The 17,424-nt window shown below is 38.3% G+C and overlaps 1 protein-coding gene across 2 annotated transcripts in view; it reads right to left on the bottom strand.

The window, feature by feature from the left end:
- Positions 1-17,424, bottom strand: part of LOC122205165 (COBW domain-containing protein 2) — a 51,018-nt gene that overhangs the window by 7,847 nt on the left and 25,747 nt on the right. For both annotated transcript variants that reach the window (XM_042913303.1, XM_042913302.1), the window contains exons 7-11: positions 13,453-13,499; positions 11,620-11,706; positions 8,520-8,564; positions 3,386-3,442; positions 225-276 (exon numbers count right to left, since the gene is read on the bottom strand). In XM_042913303.1, coding sequence (XP_042769237.1) covers positions 225-276; positions 3,386-3,442; positions 8,520-8,564; positions 11,620-11,706; positions 13,453-13,499 — 288 coding nt within the window. The remainder of the gene's footprint in view (positions 1-224; positions 277-3,385; positions 3,443-8,519; positions 8,565-11,619; positions 11,707-13,452; positions 13,500-17,424) is intronic.

Raw genomic sequence — 17,424 nt, 5'->3', positions numbered from 1 at the left:
TTTAGCAAGAGGAAAATACTACAAATATAATATACATATATATAGTAAGACAGTATAATATAGTACATAACAGTAATAGTATGTAATATAGTATATAGTAATAATATAAATGTAGTAATACTTACAGTATAAGATACAGTATATAGTCATCATATAAGTATAGTCCTAACGGAACTAATTTAGTTTAAAAAATGCTTTAAAAAATTTTTTTAAGACTTTTTTACCTGATCTAGGTGAGGCTGTGTTGTTGGCACATGTTGAAGTTTTTTCTGCAAACTAAAAACAACTGATTATAAATTCAAAGATCAATATACTTCCGATTTAACTTTACGTGTTACTTAGAGATACCGAGCTAAGGAGAGTTTCCACAACTCAATCTATAACATAGTTCCAATTTTAGATGCTGTTTACATGTTCTTACAGAGAGAAGCTAACAGACCGTTTACAGATTTTTCCTAAGAACGTACACACATTCAACAAACACACAAAGAGACTCTTAAATACAGAGAACAAACTGTCAGAGGGGGTGGGGGATGGGTGAAACAGATAAAGGGGATTAAGAGATCTAAGCTTCCAGTTGTAAAATAAGTAAGTCAAGAAGATGAAAAGTAGAGCCCAGGGAATATAGTCCATAATACTGTAGTAACACTGTATAGGACACATGGTGACCACACTTATGGTGAACACCGGGTAATACACAGAACGGCCGACTCAATGGCGGTACCCGTGAAACAAACATTACATTGGATGTTATGCTTCAATAAAAGCAAACGTACAACACGTTCACATCCATACCTATACACACAATACTGAAAAAAACCTAATCTCTGGTGACACTATTTTGTGTGGTTGAATACATCTGTGGATTTATTTCTTTTTAATGCCAACAGATCTACCACAGGCCTAGAAAAATACACAGAAGCATTTTACTAATGCTCCAAATTTCATCCACTCGCCCCATGCTCCCTAATGTGAAAATAATGCTGCTGTCTACCTCAAGACAGGTAGAAGGGTCTATTATTTCCTTTACCGGTGTTTTCCCTTGAATATATCTACTTATTATAAAGTAAGTAGTATCCGGAAATATAAGCCTGCTATATAGTCTGTTACCTGTGACTGAGAAAAACCAGAAAGTCAGAATCTTACAAATGCATTGTTCTGATATGAAAACGAGCGAGAAGATCAGTGTGGCATAACAAATGATAACCATAACAGCAGCAGCAGACATTTAGACACTGATGGGGGTAGGCTGGGAGGAGGAAAAGGACTTAAAACCTTGCAGATGTTTTGCTTCGCAGAACAGTGAGGGGTAAATTAGTAACAGCAAGTTTAGAAAAGAGGAAAGGATTGTAGGAACGGCTGGAGGGAAATGAGCCTCACTGGAGGGGGTCTCAGCAGAGAAAGTGTCAAATTAAATCCTTCCCAGCTGGTTGGATTCTCCATTTTAGCAACTGAGCACAGGAGAAGTTATGCAAAGGCCTGATCCGCGCAGAGAGGGCGTCACGTGAAACAGCCACTCCTTTAAGTGTCACTAATGCATTATCACTGTTCTTAAGCAAGTGTGGAAGGAGATTACCTTTGAAAATGTTTGGAAAATCACATGCTCTTTCTCTATGTTCAATATTTAGTGCTGTTAAAAATAACTGCCAACGACTTGCACAGGAAGGAAAAAGTTCTCCTCGACCCTCTTGGGAGCCTGGCTGGTGTGGAAATCAGGTTGCCAAACACAGATTAACAGGCGGAAAAGGGTGCAAGTTTATTTATTGTAAGTTTTACGTGACACAGGAGCCTTCACAAAGAAATGAAGAACCAAGGAAATGCTTGTGCCTGTTTTTATGCTAGGTTTGATGAAGAGTGAAAGGTCATAAAAAGATAGGACAGGACACGGTCTGAACCCAGTGGAGTAAACGGGGGAAACTCAGAGGTCTGTTCCTGCACACTGCTCCGAATGTGCCTTGGTCTTCAGAAAGAAGGCTCCTTTCCTCTGGGCACAGGGAGGGTACTTCTCACGTGAGACTTAGGACTCAACTACTTCAGAAGAAATGGGAGAAAATATTTCCAAATCACGCATCTAATGAGGGGTTAATACCTGGAATACATTAAAAAAAACCTCCCAGCTCAGCCACAACAACAACAACAACAAAACCACCTGATGAAAAAATGGACCAAGTACTTGAATAGACATTGCTCCAAAAATGATCTACAAATGGCCAATGAGCACACGAAAAGACGCCCAGTATCTCCAACCACTAGAGAAATGCAAATCAAAACCACAAGTTATCAGCTCACACCCATTAGGACGGCTACTACCTAAAACAACAGAAAACAGCAAGTGTGGACGAGGGTGTGGACAGACCAAACACGTGTGTGCTGCTGGTGGGAAGTGAAAACGGTGCAGCTGCTCTGGCAAACAGTAAGGTTTTCCTCAAAAAATTAAAAATATAAGCACCGTATGACCCAGAAATCCCACTTCTGGGTACGTATCCAAGAGAACTGAAAACAGGAATCTCGAAGAGACATGTGCACACCCACATTCACAGGAGCACTTCTCCCAACAGCCAAGGGGAGAAAGCCGGCTGAACGGCCATCCACGGATGAACGGGTGAACAAAATGTGGTCCATACGTCTACTGGGGCATTTAGCATTAAAAAGGAAAGAAACCCTGTCACACGCTGCAACACGGATGAACGTTGAGGACTAAGTGAAATAAGCCAGTTACAGGAAGACGAACGCCATATGATTCCACTGCTTTCAGGTATCTAAAGTAGTCAAATTCTTAAAAACACATCACTGAACGGTGGCGGCCAGGGGCTGTGGGGAGGGGAAAATGGAGAGCTGTCAATCCATAGTTGCAGAGTTTCAGTTTTGCACAACAATGTGAATATACTGAACACTAGTGAATTGTACACTTAAACATAATTAAGATGATTAAAAAAAAAAAAAGATGCCGATGTCCAGGGAAGAAAGATATGTTCCTCTCCCTTAATAAAGATTCCTCCTAGGGAAATGAACAGGAAAGTGATCCATCACTTCAGGAGAAAGGAGGAACCTGAGGGAATACCCCAAGCTAAATTTTTTTATGTATTTCATGCATTTTCTCATAGAAATAAAGTATTACATACAGAAGTTGGTATACAAATATTAGTGATTGATCTCTAAAGTTAACTACCATTTACCCTATAATTTCTACAGGAAAATGCATTACGATTTCCAAACATCCAATTGACAAAACTTTCAAGAACATCATTATTAGGAATGATCCCGTATGCCAAAGGAATAACAAGAAGCTTCAATCAAGTGTGCAACTGTATAAATCATCCCTGCGTCACAAATGAGTAGAATAAAACGAATTACAATAAAAGTGAACAAAATACAGAAAACATACCTTATTCCAGAAAGACTGTCAAAGGCATGAAGATCTAACACATTAGAGAGATCAACTCTAAAAGGAAGAAATCCAGTATAAACAGTGTGAAATTCTGTGAAATGTATTCAATTAATCAGGAAAAAAAAATCTCTAAGACTCTTGCCAAAAATGTAGACATAAAGTTTAGTCAATACATCATACTATTTTGGGAAACATGTAAAAATGACAAGCAAGGAACAAAAAGCCCGTTGTAAAAAATTTTAACAGAATTTATTCATTAAATTCAAAAAACAGTGAACAGTATAAAATCAAGGCAGAAAATTACTTGATTATTGCTTCAGTGAGCTATAGTTTCCTGTTGGTGGTTTATGTTTGTGGGTTTGACCTCTAATTGTCTTTTCCATCCTGGAAATTTATGAGCCTTTCAAATACATTTTTGCAACCCCCCCCCCCCCCCCCCCCCCCCCCCCCCACAAAATCAGTTGTCGAACTGGAGCTCTTCAAAACAGCGGTTTATTACTCAAAAATGCAATGACAGAAGTGGTAACACTGCAGTACCTTACCTTTGGAATTTCTGGATTTCTTTTACTTCACTCCCCCCTCTTCCATGATATAACAGGTAATATTTTAAGAACAGGAGGAGTCAAACCTAACGTAGAAGTATTCACTCTATGCCCTGAATCTACACCCAAAGAATGTGGTTTGAGATTTCATTTCCTTCAGAATGGGGTTGCCTAGAGACGGAAACTTCCGGTTTGGTGCTCTATCTGAACAAACATTATTAACGGGAATTATTCAGAGGTTATAATTAAGTCCCATTAGGAAAGCAGTGATTCACATCAGAAGAGAGTATCGTATCACAAACAGCAGCATGCGTCTTGGTTTAAATACATAAAAGTCAGTTTACAAAGACTAGTGAATGAGTTCCAATTTTTACATGAGCCTATAAAACAGCAGAGGACAGTCATTTCTCTATAATCAAAGCTACAATGAAGGAATGTTTAAGGAAAATGACAACAGTATAAATTTCAAAGTGAGACTCTAGGAATTGGCCAACCACTCATTAAGTTCTCTCGAGGAGAATGAACCTTGGTCAAACTCAAGATTTTTTAAAAAGGTGCAAACATGTAAGCCCAACCAGCTCCTGTAACGTAGGAGTGACCAGCCTTGCCTGGTTCTCACACCGTCTGCTATAGAGCCATACTTGGGGCAACAGTACTGTTGGATTATGACCACTTACCCTGGCACAGAGCAAACTCCCATCTTACTGACAGAATAATACTCCAAAGTTATATGTTAATAGACTATGACAACATTTCAAATTCTGGACACTCTAGATGAAAAGAATCAGGAAAATCATCAAGGAAAAAAGTAAATGTTCCACGAAGAAATTTCTGAATACGGACTTACTGAAGAGATCAAAGCCTTAACATTAAACATCTTTCCATTTTCACCATGACCGCTGAGCAACTATTTATATTGACAGGGGATAAATGAGTGAAGCTCTCCCCCAAATCTGTCCTCTTTATCAGGAAACAGCTTAAAGTTTGAAAGTACACCTGCCAATCCTAGGACTATCCGAATCCAGGCGCGCTGTGTGAGTACCAAAAATCAGTCTTCACGCACCAGTTTCTAAAATAAACTAGTTTCACTCTGACAGTGTTCTTGAGAAACCATGTCACACATTTACAAAGAATCCTGCTTGATACCCAGAATCCTTTGATATTTCCAAATACACAGGATCAACGCTAGACCTGTACATCTACAGAGAATAGCATCCCCACTGAGGCTGCCTCCACTGAGCCGCTGCCCTCATTCCCGCAGCAGAGCTGGGGGTGCCCAGGTGTGTGCCTCTCTTTTCTGTAGATGTGGGGGGGCTACTCGAATAAGGCTGGGGGAACTCTGCTCTCCTGCCTCGATCAGCACTCCCTCCTTGGCAGGGGCCGTTGGGGAAATAGGGGGCACGGCAGCAGTGCTGGAAGGGAGGGGGGCAAAAAAAAAAATCTATAGAGAATAAAAAACAGTACCAGTCTCTCACTTTATCTCACCAGATTCTCAATGGAGAGTAAAACAGGAAATGTCTAAGATTCCAGACTGGAGTTACCAGGGACCTGCCCCAAATGTAGTACCACCATGAAAAACAAATTCCTTCACTCATCCAATTAGAAAACTAATTTCCATGGCATGAAATATATTTAATTTCCTCCTTTAGAGATAAAAACATCAGCTATTTCCCAAACAGCAGTATAAAAAAAAAATAGCAAGACGATTGTCATCAGTTTTAATGTGGTGGGAGGGGAGCTGAGCTACGACCCTAGGGTTAGTGTTTATGGTCATCTTTTTGAAGTTCAAGGAGTCTCCTGAACAGATGCCACCAGCCAATTCCAGATCTATGAACTGTCAAACCCATCCCATAGCTGAGTCCTGACCTCAAACTCACTATGAACCTCAACTAATCACCTTTTACCAACCCCCTGCTATCACTACCTCCCCTGGAAGCTGTTCCTCCTTCTATTTCCTTCCTTGGAGAACTGCACCATATTCAATCCTTCTCCCAGAACTTACACTGCTTTTAAAACCTTTCACTAACTCCTTGCTGCCCACAGAAAAAAGATCCAAACTATGAGTCATGGCATTCAAGACCCTTTGCGGAAAGTTCTCCTTCTCTTCAGTCGCACCTCTTTTTCTCTCTGCCATACGACCATGTGCACTACTCGTTCTAAAATATTCAGGTCTCTGGAATACAACATCTTCCTTATGCCTGGAAAGCCACTGCTACTCTTGTTCATCTGGAAAATTCCTATTCACTCCTCAAGACTCAAGTCAATAATCACCTTCTCAAAATTTCCTGAGTCTTCATCAAGAAGAATTGAGTATTTGTTCCTCGATGTTCCTGTTCTCATAGGACCCTACACATTTACTAGTCCTGTTATAGTAATAATATCCAGTATATTGGTTTTTGCTTATTTCCCTCTGTCTTCCCCAAATGATCACCTACCTCAAAGGTAGTTTTTGCCTTACCCCTTCTGTAAATCCCCTACAAGCCAAGAAATGCCTACCAGCTGGGAGAAAGTTCAACAGTTTGTTGAATTGATTAACTTATTATTGAACAAGTGGATTTTGGTTTTCCTCTGTTCAGTCTGCTGAAATCTCCCAGATTAAAAAAAAAGTCAGAATAAGATAAGAAGGGCACTTCTTCTGATCTTCCACTCCTACTTCTGCAGTCTACGTGGCCCATTAGAACCTCCATTTGCCTCGAAGTCAACTCAAGTCTTCCCAATAAGACAATGTTACCCAGGATTCTTATTCCTCAACTTAAATACTCAAGCAAGCCTTTTCTATATATGCACATTATTATCTTGTTATCGTCAGTTTTACTACTATGAGCGTCTGTCAACCACAAAATGCTTGAGGGATCAAAATTTAAAAACAGAGAGACAAGCACAATAAAACAAAACTTCCAACAGTGATTTCAACTATTTTGTTAAAAACCAAATCTCTGGTTTCTAAACCGGGAAGCTCAAGTTGCTGTGCTTCCAGGAATTGGAGGAAATTTTTAATGTAGGATTCGTGACCGTGGTGAGGTCTGATCTTCACTGAAAAAGATCCCAATCCAACTACAGTCCTCACAGCAAGGAAGTACTATTTCAGAAAGTCCCTAGATTCTCAGAGGCAATGGCAAACACAAGACACTGAAGAAACAGACGAAAAAAGGAGATTTTATTCATTTGTTCATTTGTCCATTCCAAGTAACGAAATTTAATCAGCGCATGTTTCCTGCTCTATAACACGACAGAACGAATGTTAGAAATGTCATATAAACATCAAAATTGTCACACAATAAGCTCTTCAAGATAAAACCTTTATGCAGGACATAAAGGTCTACAATAAAAACCAACAAAAAGAAGAATTATGCACAGTAAATCCAGGGGCCTAGAAAAAGTGATCGGAGAGGTCTGTAAATACGAACCACGTAAACGCTACTGCGCAGAAACACAGCTATTTACGGATACGGTTTTTAACAACTTGTGTCAGCTTCGTGTGGGCGTCTGTGTGTCACTCTGTAAGGAAGTGAAAATTCAAGGAGAAAGAAAATGGTAAATAAAAGGCAGGAGGAAGAAGCCAGATGACTGAGGAATGGCTCTGGGACGAGTCAGACGATCAGAGCTGCTCTACGCTGGAATCTGAAATACAGGAGGCACATTTGGTGCGCGCTCGTCTAGGCCTCCCGCTACGGGCATTCTTCCGCTACCTGTGTCGGAGGACCGGGGGCTTCTGAGAACGCATAGCGAATTAGCTCCCCGGCTGTTCGCATGCATCCAAGCAGCTGCTGCCGCTGCCTCCCGCCTCCAGTAGCCTGTCAGCACCTCTAGGCTCTGCCCCGGCAGACGGGCCTCTCCGCTGAGGCCCCTTACGCAGCTCCGAGGAGACAACGTCTGAAGGCGGGAGCGGGCTGGCGCGAGATGGCCTCAGAGCGGCGGGTTCCATCAGCTGCTTGAGCCACTCTTGCTAAAAAATGAGCTTAACGACATTTCCCCGGAAGAAATTTTCTGAAATCCTAAGAGCATTCGGTGGAACACAGAATTTAATCCACCGAAATACACTTCACAGATGTTTCAAGAACACATCTATTTTATAAAGTAATGCACATCTGTATGAACAGAATGAAAAGACAGAAGAACCTACAGGAACTGGAAATCAACATTTTAAAAAGGATGCATTAGGAACTAAAGGGTAAAGCTTCCATGTATTTTTACACGACAGATTATTTTTGCAACTGTACAAAAAACTAAGCAGTTTTTTAAAAATACTAGGCCTTTTGAGTACCTCAAACTAAGATTCCTAATAATATACCTGTACAGATTTCTATACCAGTTACTTTTTTGAGTGGTTCTAAGTGTTTTCTTCCTCATTAAGCAAAAGCGCAGTGACACAGCCTTACCATGGCTCCGTAGTCTTAGCTACAAGGAGAAGCAAACATATTAGCCAAATATGCCGAACTAATTTCATTCAAAACGTTTTGGGGCCCCATTTTTTAAAAATGCACATACATCTTTCTTATAATAGAATCAAGCATATTTATCAATTTCTTAGTAAGTACTATGAACTAACATTATTTATTGTTAATATTAGTAACAGCTTTTAAAAGTACCTTGATCTTTGTGTTTCTAAAATTTTTCCCAGTCCATTTATTGATCTGAAATAAACATAAAAATGAGGAAGAAAGGGTTAAAAAGAGTAAAGGTTAAACTTTTTAAAAATCGTTAAGGCACACTGTTTCTAAAACAGGAAGTAGGCATATACGAATATATCTGGAGTGAGAAAAAAATAAAAAACAAAACTTACATTTTTTACAGCTTACTATTTATTTCTCTTTCTAATCATAAATCAGGTATATTCCACTTAGGTATTAAAACATGATACACAAAAATCTGCACAGCTGAAAAACCAGGGGCTACTTAGTGAATTATAAAGAGACCCTTATAAATGATTGAGAAAAATGATTCATACATAGCCAGTACTTCTAACGGTCTCAAAATGAGCGGACCAATCACGATTTTCACCGATGCTCAATTTTCCACAAGCACACGCTGTGCAAATGGCTCCACACGCGCTGGAAATCAAAACCTGGCTGCGAGGGGCTGTGACCCCAGGCCGTCCTCGGGACCCCCAGTGACGCCAAGTCACACAAGCGGGTTCGTTCACAGGCTAGTCTCTCCGGTTCCCTAACTAGAAACTCTACCCACTCCGCCGGTCCTCCCCCTTCTGATGCGACGATGATGAGGTAAGATCCCCTCGCTAAGGGAAAACGTTCAACCAAAATGCTCGCTAAGTCCCTCTCAGAGCACTGTCCACCTGACCCATCTGTCTTTATCCCATCGCCTCCACTGCCCTCAGCGCTACTTGCTTAACACACGTGCCTTCTGTTCTGAGGCAGGTCTCTCTCTCTGCCATGTCACGAAGTTCTCCATCGTCTCTCTATAACCTCGTGGCCACTTCCTCTCAAATATGTCCACTTTCTTCCAACTTCCCAAACTAACGCCCCGTCAGCTGCCAGTCTGCGAGGTACAACGGAGAGTCAAAAGCCAAAAGGGCTGTAACCCACCAAAGCACTTTGTCCAAATTCTTTTCCGGGACTGCCGTACGGGGCAGGCTGGCAACAAGGCTGACGGTCAACACTGCTGATGTTAGAAACCCAGCTTTAAATAGTCAACATGGGGACAGAAAAGCCCGGTAGTAATAATCCTTCCTTTGCTGCCAAAAATGTTTGCTGCGCGATTTATGTTCTCCTTTCCAGCAACCACAATGATGCAGAGGATTTTGAAAAGAGAAACAAATTTAGGAGACCAGTGTCAAAAGGAGTCAAGGAAGCAATCTCCATTCACTGCCTTCATCGTTCTAGACTTTTCAAAAATATCAACCACTTTTCTATTTCTTTCATAATGTTACTCACTGCAACTTGAAATTATTATGTAAACTAGGAAAAAAATCTAGACTCTGATAATAGTAGCTAACGGAGCACTTACTGTGTGTCAGGTGCTGTGCAAAGTTTTCCAACACTGTCTCATGTAACATTTAAACGAAACTTAATGAAATAGGTATTATTCCTGTTTTAGAGATGAGACTTAAGAATATGGCAGGAAACAGACCAATGAGTAGAACCCAACCCGATTCCAAAGTCCATCATCTTAAACGCTATGCATCACTACCTGCCATCCACCTGGAGGCATTATTACAGTTTTTTATAGTAAAGACTCAGAGGATATTAATATTAAAATAATATAAAATATGCAGAAAATATTAATTTCTTTCTTCTTCCATTATTTTATTTTTTTTTTAATTTTTTTTAACATTTATTTATTTTTGAGACAGAGAGAGACAGAGCATGAGCAGAGGAGGGTCAGAGAGAGAGGGAGACACAGAATCCGAAACAGGTTCCAGGCTGTGAGCTGTCAGCCCAGAGCCCGATGCGGGGCTCAAACTCACGGACCTCGAGATCATGACCTGAGCCGAAGTCGGATGCCCAACTGACTGAGCCACCCAGGTGCCCCTCTTCTTCCATTATTAATCACTGCAGCCAATCTCCTCATGAGCCTTACCTTTACTGATTCCATTTATAACATACTATATGAATTGGTACTAACAGAATCAAAATCCGATCGATGTCAGCAGATTACATCCATTAAAGAGGGCTAATAATAAAAGCTACTGAAAGTCTCTTTGCACAAGGCATTTATTAGGTCCAAAAAAAAAATAATTCAAAGTCCCTGAACTCTAACCTCATTTGAAAAGTCCAAATGACTATTGGATCATTTCACACATATTTGAGTACCGTTCGCATTGTCCTATGTTGACCAACCTTGGCCACGGACACTGAAGATGTTAAGACAAACTCGAAGACAGGCATGTTTAGTTGACAGCCAAGAAGACAAAGTCAGTGAGGGTTCAGGGAAATGAGACCACCTGAGTCAGACGAGACTTCATGGATAAGCAAGGGAGAAAAAAAGGGGAAACCAGGAGGACTCGAGACAATGGGTAACACTGCTTTAAAAAAAAAAAAAAAAAAAAAAAAAAAAAAAAAAGGAAGGGCGCCTTGGTGGCTCAGTAGGTTAAGCGGCTGACTTCAGCTCAGGTCATGATCTCGCCGTTCACGGGTTCGAGCCCCCGCATTGGGTTCTGTGCTGACAGCTCAGAGCCTGGAGCCTGCTTCGGATTCTGTGTCTGTCTCTCTTTGCCTCTCCCACTCTCATGCTCTGTCTCCCTCTCTCTCTCTGCCTCTCCCCTGTGCATGCTCTCTCTTTCTCTCAAAAATAAATTTAAAAAAACATTTAAAAAAATTAAAAAAAAAAAAGCAAAGAAAAACAGAGACAGTGAAGGAATTCAAGGATTGGCAGAGTGACAGTGAGAACATGTAAGAGTAAAGAAAGGATCTGGCAAGATACATCCATGGGAAAGTAAATCGTCCTGAGTAAAGTCAGAACTTCATTCAGGGAAAGAGTCAAAGAGAAGACAGGAAAAGGAGGATGGAGTCAAAAGACCCTGAGTATCAGTCTATGAACTTTGAACTACACTCTGCAAACAATGGGGAGTAATTTTACATGCTACTAGTTACGTTACAGTCAATGAGTCAATAACAATATATGATTCAAACTCAACCTGATCCTACGTATCTACAGGGCAATAGTTATAGTAAAAATATTTTGTATAGTACACTTTGGATTTGTAGGTAGTTAACACTTAAAATGTCATACCTAATGGTTGTTCTTAATTTCTTTAAATCCTCTTCTGAAATCAAGTCTGTTTTATTAATGATGATAATATCTGCCAAAGCAACTTGCCTAAATTAGCAAACAAAGAACAGATGTCAAAAGAGAAATGTTAAGAAATTGAAAACAGAAAGCCCTTTCAGATCAAATATTCGTTAAGAACTATATAGTACTCTATGTAGTAACTGAATTTACTCCTAACCTATTGATCATTCTTCAAATGAATAAATGTATCCATCACTATATAAATTCAGGATTCTCATTTATTCATTCAAAAAATCTTTACTAAGTGCTCTCACATGTGACTCTGAAACTATAAATATAAGTCCCCAAAAGTATGCAATCAAGGATGATTTTCAACTCATAATTTTCTTTGTAAAGAAATGTATACAATTCAGATATTCAATATGGTAAAACATGGACAGTCTACTGACTCAAATATTCCATGTAACAGTTACCATGATTTTCAAAGAAACAGAAGACATTCACTTAACATTAACACTAAACAGTTTTTTTAAAACTACTCTTCAGGAGATACAACAGGATCCTGAGCAAATATCTTCTTCCTCATTACAAATATGTATTTTCTCTGTAAAACAGATACACAGAAATTCAAGTTAAAGAATCCCATTGGCAAAATGCTAGAGAACAAAATAGCTTACTATAATCAGAAGTAGCAGAACTGAGGATTCTTTAAACTGTCCTCAATTCTTCAGCAAGTTTTAATCACTATAATATTTTTTCCCAATTCGAGTTTCATGCTACTTGAAGACACAGCCAATTGTTTCAAAAAACATCGTCAAATTCTCAAAAATAAACTAACTTCAATTCACTGAAAAAAGCAAGTTTCAACAGTATGTACATCACAATTCCATTTTTGTTTAAGTAAGTGTTCTATGAATAAAGATTTAATGTGGACGTCTCAAAAGACAAACAGTTACAATCTTTAAATTGGAGGCCTTCTACGTTTAACTTTATTTTGGCTTTTATGACACTTCACTATTTCCTACCTGGCTTATTTACACTTGCTATAATACACATATTTTAGCAAGGAAAACGGTTACAAAAATGTTTGTTCAGTCTAACCTGAATCACACCTATACACCAAATGCAGTGTTTAGGCAGGATTACAGAACCACAGAGTACCATATTCCAAAACGACAGGGAGTGAACTGCCTGCTTGCAGTCTATTAGTGATGTCTGCCTCACCCTAGCAAATCTCAGGGAGCCCCTCTCTTAAACTCAGCAGCCCACTTAGCAGCTATGGTCTATCCCAGAGTCTTTTTCCCATTAGCGAGAATATGCTTAGGGGAGGCAACCTAATTTAAATATTTCTAAGTCTAAAGACAAGCCAATTAGGAACATACAGCTGTTTAAATAAAAAAAAGTTCTAAATGCCAATTGAAACTATTCCCATATCTGTCCCTCTGTTGTTGTTGTAACAGTAAACATGTGACTCAGATGAATTACTATTAAAGACCGTAGTAAGTCAGCCAGCTCTTTTCTCCACAATCATTTTCGATCCCCATGAAATTGTAAAAGAACAACAAAAACAGTTTTAAATGTTCCCTTTTCCCTAGCTCCTGTCAAAGAACTGCTGTACCCAATACTCATTTTATGCTACAATAAAAAAAAAGCCTTAAACAAAATTTTAGTCATTAGACCATTATAAATAGTTAGCAATAATTCAATTATAGGAAAAAAGATAACAAATTTGTCTTGACTATGTTTTTATATTTCTTAGTCTGGTTTTGGTTTTCATAATAATTTTCTCTCCTCAATCAGCCAGGAATCAATATATACTTTAAATATGAATACCTAGAAGCTTCATTGATAAGGCCATCAGGTTTTTCTTCTTCTAAATGCTAAACAAAAACAAAGTTTGAAAAAAGTTACTGAGGTATAACACAAATTCTAATGTCAACACAAAGAATTTTACTTTGGCGAATCCCTTCTTGCTTCTAATGCAGACTTCAGCAAGTTCTATGACTAAATGACACAAATGCAGAATTAACTTTTCTAACTGAAAGCATTTTACTCCCCATTTGTGTTATCCTATAGTAAACCTGAGGGGGGTTCTTTTGGGAGGGGACAGGACTTAAATTTTGTTCCCCTGACATCTCCTTTTTCAAAGGAAAACCCTCCAGATTTAAATCATGTCAATAAAAACAAAGAACATTACAGTTCAAATTTTAGGCATTTTCTTTTTTATAAAACTGTTTTTGTTCTAAATAGTCTTTATTATTTATATTTTTTAAAAAAGAGATAACTACTGAAATAACACTTTCTTAAAATCTAATATACTTCCCTCCATTCCAATCCCACACCCCATCCCCCCCGGCCGAATCATACACAATATGGGCTCAGCAGTGGGCCCTTCATATTCCCTAGAAACAAAAAAGCTGTGGGAAGGACACAGCCCCAGTTCTAGCCTAAAGACAGTTTCTCATTTACAGAAACTCACACCTGAGTGATCTGGCCCCACAGTTTAAACATCTTTTGCTGACTTCTGCAGAGTCAAGCTAGCTCAAAAAAAAATCTTTTGACCTTGACTTAGGAGCCCACCAGATAGTTTTCATCACTCTGGAAGCAGTTACTATTTTTCCATAATCCTACTTAAAACCCTAAAGGCATCAATGCCATAAGGTTCATCTCTGCAAAATGTTCTACCTTCATTATTTTAACCCTCAACAGATTCTCCTTCTCACAATAAGAAGCTGCCTGCTGAGGTCGGAAGCAATTTGATTATATTAATGTTCTTTGTATTTGAAATCAAACTTCACAAATTCTTACTTCTTTTACATAGTCTCACTCATCCTTCATAATAATCATAGAAAATGGCTATTCTACTCCTTTTATAAAAGAAGAGACTAAATTTACTACCGTCACTGTCACAGGATACCCTATTATAGGGGATATTTTTCAAAAATTGAAAACATGTTCAATAGAAGTAAACTGAACATAATTTTACAAACTTGTGAAAGCTTTTCATGTCATATGAAATCAATCTCGTATACAGATGTTACATAAATGTTAACAATCGCATAAGAGTATACTCATAAAGACCACCTAAAATTACATTCAAAATTATATTATTATCATTATTATTATTATTAAAATACTGTATCAAAAACTGTTCCTTGACAAGAGACAAAGTTTACTCTTTTTGCTAATCACTCCTGGCCTAAGGCTACTGCATCCTGTTATCACGTCCTGTAGAGAACGAGGCTGCTACCATTCCGGAAACAGCATCAGGCTCAACAATTATTTGTCGAATGAATTCTAGTTAACACTTCCTATTTGCTGACAAGGATACGTGGATGCTGTTATTTGAAATATTATATAATGTGCAGCAACAATTCCCTTTCTATTCAGCAAAATCTATTTAACAAAGGCATCTGTTTCTGAAAGATCCTGGAATAGTCTAGTTCCTTCCAAAATTTGAAATGTTTTTCAAAATATTGTAGTGTTGACCTTTTAGAAGATTTACATATGAGCTTGGGGCTATATGGCTGTAAGCTGGTGGGATATAAAAAAAGATATGGCAGGAAAATGACGAGATTTTGTTTTCGAATTTCCATACCTAAACAGAACCACCAGTGGTTTCTCAAAGTTACCCGGGTTTTTAATGCATTTACTTCTCCAAAAGATTAGAAATCTACACTCAAAGCTAAGTAACATTTTACTACCTTCTGGCAGCCAAGAAGTTATCAAATACAATAACACATTAAAATCCCCCAAATACATACAGGCCAATATATACAACTCTGTTACGAATAAGACATGTAATCCTCACAAATAATTACAGAAAAAGAGATAGAAGCCCTGTCCTATGCCTATGTGAACTCAAACGTGAAGAAATAATAAATGCACGTTAACATTTATTTTCTCAAGGTACCAGCCCAACATTTCCCCTATGCAACTTCCTACCTTCCCAAGTCAAACTTTGCAAAAATGCTAAAACAGTGTCTGTTATTCAAAAGGATATTCTCCAATACCGGCCCTTCAGTCGGATGACTTCCATTTATAGAGTTAAAAAATGGGAATTTTGATATTCTAGTCTACCTGTACAGGCAAAGAAGGAAAATATTTGTAAAAGATTTTTTCAAAAATTTTATAATGTGTGTGTGTGTGTGTGTGTGTGTATCTGTTTGAATGTATGTATACACAACCCCAAAGGATTCCTCATGTCTGCTTAGAGACTATGGCTTTTGCTTATATATTTAAAAAGATAAAAACGATTTGGGTACTAATTAATCTAACACACCCAAAAATTTAGGCTTCAGCCCTCCAACTTAGCATATGGGAAGACAGAAGGAAACCCTCTGAGATCACCATTGTAGACACTATTTCAATAAGGGCCACAGAATGTCCTTCTCTGCAGAAATAGAAACAAGCTGGACCAAAAGAGAGAGAAAGACAGGGGGAAAACGCTGTTGTTGACCAAAGTGGAAATAAAGCTGGTCTCAAAGATGTCACATGACATTTAGGAAAAGCAGCGGCAGCCATCTCTTTCCAGTGGACTGATTATAGATCTAACACTATCTCAGCTTTTAAAAAATGATTATTGCATAATGTCAGTCTATTTATTTTTCCAGTCTTTTCCAAGCCCAACTGTTTTCTGACTCAATTGTTTCAACAGCTAGTGCAATATAACAGAAGAGCCAAAAAGAAACCTCTCGCTTGACCTTTTCTGTGTAACTTCATTCATTGATTCTATTGCATTAAATGCTGTCACGTTTGTAGAACTGAGAAGAACAATGTTGGTAGCCCCAGTGTCAAGTCCTGAGAATAGAGAGCTGTCATTTGAAGTTGTCCAATTCTTTGCCCATGATTAAAAAATGAATATTTCAGATCAATGGGTGACAATCCCATTAGAGTGATAGCCCATGATATCAATTACCGCTTCAGTTTCAATTTGGCTGCCTGGCCACAGGGTACCATTTCTCAGCTTTACTTGTGATGGGCTGGCTCTGTGAAGCATGACACCTTAAATTGCTGCCCATTATCCAAGTGTCATTACTTGTACTGCCTCAGAATTCTCTGAATCACAAGCAGCTACTGAGGTCAAGCTTTGCAACCAGAGGAATTGGACAAGTGGGCAAATTCTTTATATAAAAGAAAAGTTATTTATCTGGCATCTGACTTAGAAAATCTAAAGTTTCCATTATCCTGACAGTATGTCAGTTTTGTGTAGGTATATTGATTTAATAATTTAAGAGGTTTTATCAAGGTGGCAGGAGGTTAAACGTTTACTGTGTTTGCATTATTCAGAATGTTGCTTTGTTTATTTGGCCTCAATTCAGCTGATAATGGATTCTTTTTAAGTCCTCTGCACATCTAAATATACAGATAAAAGTATTCTTATAGTCATAAATATATGGAGTTTTATTCTGGGTATGACACTTTAAGTCTATCAAAAATAAAATAAAAAATAAAATATCTTAAGCTGCTATACCAATTTATCTGAAATTTGGTAACTAAGGTACATAAAAGATGAATTCAAACATGACTAGAATAAACATTTAGAATAAAGAATTTGATTTCTTTTGCTTCCTCCATAGACATTTTGTTAGAAAAATCCTTATTTTGGAATAGATGGAATTTTTCTGAGTAAAATTGTAATATTCAGAATGTTTCTTTGATTCTTAAGACTATTAATCAATTTGGGCTTAAAATCTACAAAGAAATGATCTCCCAAACATCTCAAAATAGGGTCCAATATATTGTGGAGTAGAATACAAAATGGACTTGAATTTTTAAATATTACATTAAACTTCTAAGAAATGA

This window comes from Panthera leo, chromosome D4, assembly GCF_018350215.1.
Source record: "Panthera leo isolate Ple1 chromosome D4, P.leo_Ple1_pat1.1, whole genome shotgun sequence".
Taxonomy (NCBI): domain Eukaryota; kingdom Metazoa; phylum Chordata; class Mammalia; order Carnivora; family Felidae; genus Panthera; species Panthera leo.
This window is presented reverse-complemented; position numbering and strand designations above follow the sequence as displayed.